Source organism: Octopus bimaculoides, chromosome 5, assembly GCF_001194135.2.
Source record: "Octopus bimaculoides isolate UCB-OBI-ISO-001 chromosome 5, ASM119413v2, whole genome shotgun sequence".
Taxonomy (NCBI): domain Eukaryota; kingdom Metazoa; phylum Mollusca; class Cephalopoda; order Octopoda; family Octopodidae; genus Octopus; species Octopus bimaculoides.
In genome coordinates, this window is record NC_068985.1 from 26,560,327 (window position 1) to 26,570,322 (window position 9,996).

Sequence of the window (9,996 nt, forward strand, 5' to 3'; positions counted from 1 at the left end):
ATATATATACACACACACACACGACGGGCTTCTTTCAGTTTCCGTCTACCAAATCTACTCACAAGGCTTTGGTCGACCTGAGGCTATAGTAGAAGACACTTGCCCAAGGTGCCAAGCAGTGGGGCTGAACCCGGAACCATGTGGTTGGTAAGCAAGCTACTTACCACACAGCCTATATACATATGTGTGTGTGTGTGTATACATATATATGTATGTATATGTTTGTGTGTCTGTGTTTGTCACCCCCACTACCATCGCTTGACAACTAATGTTGGTGTGTTTACATCCTGTAACTTAGCAGTTCGGCAAAAGAGACTGATAGCATAAGTACTAGACTTACAAAGAATAAGTCCTTGAGGCTGATTTGTTCAACTAAAGGCATTGCCACAGTCAAATGACTGAAACAAATAAAAGAATAATATGTACTTACAATAGTTGTCTTCAGTTTTTGTCTACCAACTTCACTCATGAAGTATTGCATCTATGATACAAAACATTAGCCACCAGTGTTCATGCTGTGGGACTGGATCCTTAAGACTTGATTCTAAAGCAAACTTCTTAAACCACATTGACATGTTTGTACTTAAAGCTTTGCCAAATTGTTAAATTCTTACCATTGTTTCATGTGGTTCAATCTGATTTAAGCAAAACATAAAATGTTTCTTTTCCGTGTAAGGAAAACTGTGCAGTATCTATCTTGCTGCAGCTAAATGATTTTATTCTGACTCACAAAATCACTGTTGAAGTGAAGAATATTTTTATTTGACCATATCTACAAATCATATAAAGTTAAATTGTTTTGTTCCAATATGTTCTAGGAAAAGAAAATTTTGTTTCTAACTACAAAATATTTTTTAAATGCTGTCTATAGGAAATAAGCATTCAGAAAATACAAACCAAAACTTCTGTTATCAAGTACGAGTAAACATGTACTTCATGAAAACAAAAAAAAATCAAGTGTACTGATAAAAGTTTACTTTATTGCTGTGGAAAGGATATAGAGAAGTTTCTAGAGATTGTTTCAGCATTCATGAATTTAAGTTCAGTTATTTTTGAGAAGTAGAATAATGCCTTTGAGCTATTTCTTTTTCTCCTTATCTAAATGAAAATGTGATTCAACCAAATGATGAAATAATTTTCATAATGACTTTATGCCTGCCATTTATTCATCCCATTTTACTGGTTTCTGTTCTTGTTACATAGCCATAGATCTGCCAATATTAAGAAGTCATTAGAACAAAGTCATTCCAGTATGACCATCCTGTTTTTTTTTTTTTATATATGTAGAACAATTTATCCTACACGTCATCCTATTTTATCAGACCACGTGGATGTGATTAAGGGGAAATCAACTGCTCTTTCAAATAGGTTGAGTTACTATGTAGAGGCTTTTTTTTCCCATTGGTTTGTCTTTTTCTGCTTTTTAGCCATTAGGCTGTGGTTATGCTGCGGTACCATCCTGAAATGAATGAAATAACATTATCTTGTTTAGCTTTTCAAAACTACTGATAATGAGGAAGGAAAATATGAGAACAACATCATCATCATTTTAATGTCTATTTTCCCGTGCTTGAACAAAGTTTATTGGGGCACATTTTCTACAACTGAATGCCCTTCCTGTTGCCAACCTTCACTTGTTTCCGAGCATGATGATATTTGCCCATGGCCTGACATGTTTTTGCAAATTATTGGAAATGAATGACACTCATTTACAGCAATCACACAATGCTAAGATAAGGAGATATAAACATACACCCACCCACACACACACACACACACACACACACATGATGGGCTTCTTTCAGTTTCTGTCTACTAAATCCACTCACAAGGCTTTAGTTGGCCTAGGGATGTTATAGAAAACTCTTGCCCAAGGTGCCGCACAGTGGGGCTGAACCTGAAACCATGTGGTTGGGAAGCAAACTTCACAACTACACAGTCACACTTGTGTCCATGCATATTTACATATGGTTCAAAATTGTACAAGAACAAAACGAAAGACAGAGACCGGTAAGGGTACAACAGACATGGTGTATTAGTTTGGTGTTCAGGAAAAATGGAAGAGATCTTTGATGTTTCGAACCTACACTTTTCTACAGAAAGGAACATATGCATACACATATATTTATATACGTATGTATTTGTGTGTGTTTATATCATGTCATTGTATGCAAATTCTAAGTGAATGTCATGTGATGTTGACAAACAGACATGAACACACACACATTCACATATAAGCAACAGTGTTCATTTGTAATCTTCTGTAAAATCATGTCTGGCCACTGTGTTGCTTATGTTTAAAGGACTAGTGGAAAGAGTGCTTTACTTGGAAATGTGTAAGGGTTGGTTAAATGCTGAGTTTTTGGTTGTCGAAAATCTGCTTCAAAAATATCCTACTTGAATAATATAAAAGCCAGCAATAAATAATATGGGTTTCAAATTTTGGCACAAAGCCAGCAATTTTGGCAAGTGGGTAAGTTGATTACCTCAACCCCAGTACTCAACTGATACTTATTTTATCAACTCCAAAAGGATGAGGGGCAAAGTCGACCTCAGCAGAATTTGAACACAGTTTGTAGACAGATGAAATGCCACTAAGCATTTTGTCCACTGTGGTGACAATTCTGTCAGCTTGTCACCTTTGTTTGGTAAATAATATTATAAGGAGGAGAGGTGGGAAATATTGTAGATAATTTGTTCTGTTAAATGTTGAGGAGTTCTGAAAATGCTGAAATATCAATATCAATAACAAATATCAATAAAATAATTGTAAAATGATTCATATAAACAAATGTATAAAGATAAGTATGATTGTTGGTTCTGCTACAACAGAGCAACTAGGAATGAAAGTAGAAGATAATTAAGCATGCCCTCCTTGTTGTGCCTGATTGAACAGACCTATAATCAAAGGCTTCTAGCCATGGTTATCTTATTTTGTTTGTATGCATTGTGTATCTAGGACTACGTTATCCGATGTATCTTCTCTTTTTTTTAAACAGTGGAATGTAATTTGAGGGAGAGTTGACTGTTGTTCCTTGCAAGTCACTCGTGTTTAGGTTCTTGTTTAGACATGCAATTAAGCAGTGTTAAGATTTTTAAAATACAGTTAGTGAAAGAACCTTCATAACATTGGTATGTTAAGAAAATCTGAGTTGACTATGAGAATATGAATTTCTTTAAGAAAGCATTTGTTCAAATCTTGGTATGTAAAGAACAAATAGAATAAAATCTATTGTTACAACATTTTAAAATATTTTGTTTTGTTTGCGTAATAAAATTAAACATGTCAGCACATGTTTAAAACTATACAGATTTATTCTTCTATTATTCATATCTCCCATCTGCCTATTATTTGACCCAGAAAATCAAGTCTATAATGCACAGAGTGATTCATGGAATTAATGTCAAGTTAGGGTTTTTCTTTCTTTTCTTTTTTTTTCAATTCCCCTGTCTCCAAAATGGGTGCGACGAGAGTTCTTGGAACCAATCCCAACTCTCAATTTGCCATGCGGATGAAATGTATATCTCATCTGTTGAAACTGATATTAATTTATTGTAGGCTTTGCTCTAGAAAGAGAACAACATTGTAAAAAGAAAACAAAAATGCTTAATTTAAAAGAAAAAAAAAATTATTGCTTACAGTGGGTAATTGCTCTGGTAATTTTTTGTTTATTGTAAATTAACTGCTAAGATGGCTTACAAACTATAGCTGAGATGGCTTACAAACGATAGTTGTGAGTAGGAACTTGATAACTTTATTTGTCTACAATGTTTTATGCTTGGTGTTTAAAGTGGGCAACATTTGTCTTAAAATTGAACTACACTAGACAAATAAATCACTTTATTTTTTAATATATTTTGATGGTTCTTGATTTCTTTTCCTATTAAAGTGTTAAAAATTATCCTCTCTCACCCCCTTTGTATGTATGTGTGTGCATATACATACATATATATATGCATGTATATACATATGTAATTACATTGTCACTCTCTCTTACATCATGTAACCTATGTAATGAGCCTCACCTACAATCACCCTTCTTTATTGCTATCACTCTTTCACATTAATCCTTCCTCTGTCTCACATTGTTAACATCTGCCTCTCTCTATCACAGCCATTATTCCCTCTTCTATCATTTGACCTCCTTTTTATCATTCGCTTTTCCCCATCATACTACTCATACTGTTTCTCTTCAACCTCCTTACCAAAAACCTTTGTATAGCTGTAGATCACTCACTAACTCTCTCTCTTTCTCTTCCATTACTCTATCATTTTTTCACTTTGATTCTCTTGCTTTCATGGCTCTCTCTTCTATCACTTTTTCAATCATATTTCTTATTCTATCTTCCTACCAATAACCCTCATGTAATTGTTTATCACTCTCTCTCTCATTTATAGTTTTCTTTTCTACCGACCTTTCACTCCTACTTTTCTGCTTCTTTCCAGTTACTCTTTCATATATTACCCTTTCACTCTAGCTTTCTTGCTATCCATCTGTGTAGGAAAGAAAGAAATGAAATGAATATAGACAATTCAGGGAAGAAACAAGTCCCTTCAGATTTTACCGTGATGTGACAATAAAGACACTATTGAACAAAAGAATGGAGACAATGTAGGGTTTTTTTTAGTTTTGTCAGGGACAAAGGCTACATCTCTAGTGCTAGAGCTTTGATAAAATGCACCTATTACAGATTGTAAAATGGTTCGCAATAAGAAGGATCTTCAGAGAACTGAAGTGCCTTGTTTTGTATCATAATATCTATTCCTTTCTGCACTGCATTATTTTTAGTTCCAAACCTAAGAGTTCCACCTTTCATGCACTCATCATCATCATCATCACCATCATTTAACATTTTCCATGCTGGCATGGGTTCGATGGTTTGACTGAAAGCTGGTGAGCTGGAGAGCTGCACCAGGTTCCAATCTGATTTGGCACGGTTTAGATTAATGAAATAAATGTTTGTCATATATAAGAGATAAACTCAACTCTCTCTCTCTCTCTCTCTCTCTCAAACTAACCTTTGCCTCATCAAAATAAATAATCATTATTATTTGAATACTATTATGTATTTCTACATGACTGATTATTTGCCCAAAGAGACAGTCAAAATATCCTAGAGACATCTTGACAAAGCAAAACAGGTATATTTGTATATTCTGCCCAAATAACAAAATACATGTTCTGGTTTGCATGAATACATTTTCCACTTTTAGTGCAGACATAATTGAGTGTTTACGAAATCTTTGCAACCAACTATGTAGATTCCATTTCATTTCCACAGCATGACGATTCGAGCAAGTGTCTTCTGTCATAGTGTCAAGTTCTTATGAGTGAAATTTGGTTGATAGAAACTGTGTGAAACTCTGTTGGAGAGAGTATTTTTCTTATTAACACCAACACTTGGCTCTTGGATGCTTTTAGTGGAGTCCAGTCTGTTGCAAGCATGCAAATCAGATATCCAGCATGAAGATAATTTATTCTCTTTTTCTCACTGGTTAAGGAATTCTTGAAAAGAGTTTTGGACACTGTGTTTCCTCTGGCAGCTGAGTCATTAAAAAAAGTAATTAATTAGCTAGCAGTGTGGTATCATATATTCTTAGCCCTAATTTCTTAAACAAAGACAATCAAAAATGTTAAGCAAGATGGAGGACTATTCCTGATAAAACAACTTGAGACTTGCTGGCTCAGCATGCTATTGTTGTTGTTTAGTTCTAAAGTCTTTTAAGTTCTGCTTGTAATTGTTATTGTTGTTGTGTTGTTGTTTAGCCCCAAAGTCTTGTGACTCAGTATTTTGTTGTTGTTTAGCATCATTTTTTACAAAGTGTAATTTGGATACCATAATCCTATTGGATATTGTCCTTTTGTGGTTAATCCTTTGGCATTCAGATTACTCTGTCAAATGTAATACTTATTTATTCACATTGCTTTGAGTTAGTCATGCATTATTTTGCAGCTTCAAAATTTCGACAGTGTCATAGTATGTTTTTAGAATGACATTGTAGGGTGAGATGTAAGAGATTGGACCAGGAAGGTTTGAACATAAAATAAATAGAATATTTGGGATGGATATGGCTGGTTTAAATGCTGAAAGGTTAAATGTAAATTATGGAAATTCTTTATTTTTCGATAGACTAAGTTAATGAGATGTATGTTGTTTTGCCTGGAACACATGGTGATCGTAATGATCAGCTAATTGTTTAACTTTGTACAGGAAGGTTTCACCACATTACTAACTTGGCCAATTTAAACTTTTTTTTTATTTAACAAATTATGTAAATTACTTTGACCAACTTGTTATAAAACACCAGAATTCTGGATTATTATTATTATTTTTTTTTTTGCAAAATATGCAACTCTGTTTGCTTTGGTTCATTAAGAAGTTATTTCTTTTCCATATCTTCAAATTTATTAGTATTTTCTTCCTAACAATTTAAAACGTTTCATGGCTAACTGGTAAAAATATTTCTTTTGCAACCTGCATACCGTCAGGTTTGATATTGCAATGTGGTACATCAAGCAAGTTTCATCCGTATTAGTCCTGGGTCAATCAGTACCATATGAACAAAATTTGATATATGGAAACTGTGCAGAAGCCTGTTGTGTGGGTGTTTATGTGTATGCACATGCTTTTGTTGATATATGTTGACAAAAGACAAACATCACTGAAAAACTGAAAGACTGGCTGTTTTCAAGCAAAATTACACTAGTAGTGCACAAACAGTCCCTTGTCACCTTCAACATTAGAATTGCAGGGAACCAGTGTGTAGCTTATTGGAAACCAGTAATCAACTATTTTTCACCAAACATGATATAAAATAAATAACAGGTAATGACTTTAGAATGGAGATTACATAGGTTGGGGTAAACCTCATAAGAAATACACACCAAATTTGAAAAAAAATCAATCTTAGGCTTGTTCATCATTATTTTGAATGTCTTTAGATTCTTTCATCTGTTTGATATAATATATAAGTATGGATAATAAGGAACAGAAGTTGTAGTTGTTACTGTTATTATAATTATATTAAAGTTTGTTTTCACGTAAAGTTTTATATAAAAACAGCTGAATACTAAATTGAAAGATCATTCAATAACTTTTAGTCAAGTACCATATTTATTTGTTTTTATAAGATAAGATTTACAATGACTTTAAAGCTTTGGCTTGCTTGCCATCATCAAACTGTTTTGTTTGTTTTTCAAGCCTTATGTAGAGTGTCTTTGACAGGATGTTCTTTTGGTGGGTGGAACAATGTAGATGAAAATTGAGTATGGTATAAGTTAGTTTGCTGGCAGAAAGCGAGCTGGCAGAAACGTTAGCATGCCGGGTGAAATGTTTAGCGGTATTTCGTCTGCCGCTATGTTCTGAGTTCAAGTTCTGCCGAGGTCAGCTTTGCCTTTCATCCTTTCAGGGTCGATTAAATAAGTACCAGTTACGCACTGGGGTCGATATAATCGACTTAATCTGTTTGTCTCCTCTGTGTGTAGCCCCTTGTGGGCAGTAAAGAAATAAGAAAGCAGTAGTTGAGTGGGAAAAGATATAAAGAAAGATAAGAGGAAACTATATGTTTGTAGGGTTGCATAGAGGGGGAGGGGTGGTGGAAACAGTTTTTCTGGTTTGATAATGGAATATTATTGTTACTGCAATTGCAGTTGTATGCAGTTTGATGACAGCTAGTGAAGCTTTAAAGTCACTATGATACTTTCTTTTGCAAAAATTGATAAATATTACCATAATTACTGATCCTATGCAAGTTATTTCCATTCATGTTATAACAACTAAAATAACTCTTGCTAAATACCATGTATGGTGTTATTGACTGCATGTGAAATATTCAATACAGTTCAATTGGATACTTTTTACCTAACTAAATATTTCAATTTTTATTTGTTTTCAAGAGTTTGAAATCAATAGACTTGGACAGTGTGGACCCTCTTAACTACAAGCGTCTGAGTGAAAGCCATTATTTACACATATTTGAGAAATATGGTTTGAGAATTATGGCTGAACCAAACGACCTCTTTGAACCCTATCGTTTAGTTGTGGATGGTTTTATTGGAGATGAGCAGTGTCAAGAAATGGTAAACCTGGTAACTGTAAGTATTTTAGTTGAACATTTTGTACCTTAACTTAACTTACTCTGACAAAATGTTCAGAGATATAGCCTCTCAATGCTTTTTTTTCAGGTAACCATGAAGCATAAGTGTACAGGGCTGTCAAAAATGAGTTGTGATGCTCATAACTCTTCCTCCCTTGAATTTTAGGTATATGCATAATACATGTTGAAATTACTATCATTTGGACCTTAACATTTACTTTATAAAATTGCTGATAAACTTTTATGGTTTTTGGAGGTCACCACAAAAGCAATGTTTTTATGTCATATGGAAAATTTTAATCTGGCAATAGCCTTGATAAGTATTCTATCTGTATCTTGGCTATTAACAACAACAACAACAACAACTAGTGTTTGCAAGTTCATTCAGCAAGCGACGTGAACTGTCTTAATTTGGAATTAGAGTGGCATTGAAGACTCACCGTCCAGAAATTTAATATTACTGTACAATGTTTGCATTCTGTAAGTGAAGGTGTAGCTGTATGGTAAGAAGCTTGCTTCCCAACCGCATGGTTCCAGGTTCAGTCCTACTGCATGGCACCTAGGGTAGGTGTCTTCTACTGTGGCCTTGACCTGACCAAAGCCTTGTGAGTGGCTTTGGTAGATGGAAACTGAAAGAAGCCTATATAAATAGAGGTAGACCCAGAAAGACATGGGATGAGGTGGTGAAGTATGATGTTTGAACTTTGAACCTTACAGAGGCAATGACTAGTGACCAAGACCTATGGTGATCTGTTTTGCTTAAGAGAACCTGTCAAGCCAAGTGCACTCATGCTGGTGGCATGTAAAAAATCAACCTTTGAATGTTGCGCCTCATGGAGGCAAAGTGGTTGAGTTCCTTTTGAACGTTGGGCCTCATTAGAGGCATTGTGGCTGAATTCCTTTCAAGTGTTGGGCCTGATGGATGCAAAGTGGCTGAGTTCTTTTTGAGCCAATCAGGTGGGCCTGGCATTGATCATGTTTGGATAGTGCTTTTTATGTGTCACTGGCATGGGAGCCAGTCGGAGGACACTGGCATTGACCATGTTTGGATGATGCCTTTTACGTGCCACCAGAATGGGAGTCAGCCAGGGGGCACTGGCCACAGCTACGATTTTGGTTTTACTTGACTCAACAGGTCTTCTCAAGCATATATCGCCCGATGCATCAAAGATACTCTTAAATGGGCCAGACATGCAACACTGGCATCAGCCATGGCTGCAACAGATTTTCATATTGGGATATTGAGATTTATATTGTTCAATCTAGCAGAAGACTAACATTGCTGCTAGTATGCTCTTTCTACCTCCTTTACAACTACAACATAGCTACTGATTTACTGTACTTGCCAATCCAATACCACTCAATAACCTGAAGGAGGAAAAAACCCCAAAAAGCCCTAGGAAATCTCAACCCTTTTGCTAATGAATGAGTTAACAGAATACTGTAAAGCCATTATTCTTAGATTATAAGTCTGAAATTCTTCAGTTTGTTTTTACTGAGTAACTCAGCCTTCTGTTTGCTAAAACCTTTGCTGTGACTATCATAAAGCAGTTATGATTAAAAACAATGTAATTTGTGATTGATTTTTCATTCTTTGTGTGTGATGTTATTCTTCATTAATTTTGTCTTTGATAAATGCTTCACTCTGTATATGCATGTGTCTGTGTGGCTGTATATATATATATATATACATATATATATATATATATATATATATATATAGCGGTAGTAATCAACCCTCCCCCACTAGCAGCAGAATGGTAGAGCCGTTGGAAGAGGCAACAGGATATCTTACACCGCTAAGTTTGAAAGTTTGGCATATTATTGTTGTTGTTGTTGTTGTTGTTGTCGCCGTCATCGTCACCTTCACTGTTATTGCTACTAGAACATTAATAACT

At 34.9% G+C, this 9,996-nt stretch overlaps 1 protein-coding gene across 1 annotated transcript in view; it reads left to right on the top strand.

Annotated features, from left to right (window-relative positions):
- Positions 1-9,996, top strand: part of LOC106883505 (prolyl 3-hydroxylase 1) — a 167,770-nt gene that overhangs the window by 113,884 nt on the left and 43,890 nt on the right. Inside the window, exon 8 of the mRNA XM_052968028.1 lies at positions 7,899-8,096. Coding sequence (XP_052823988.1) covers positions 7,899-8,096 — 198 coding nt within the window. The remainder of the gene's footprint in view (positions 1-7,898; positions 8,097-9,996) is intronic.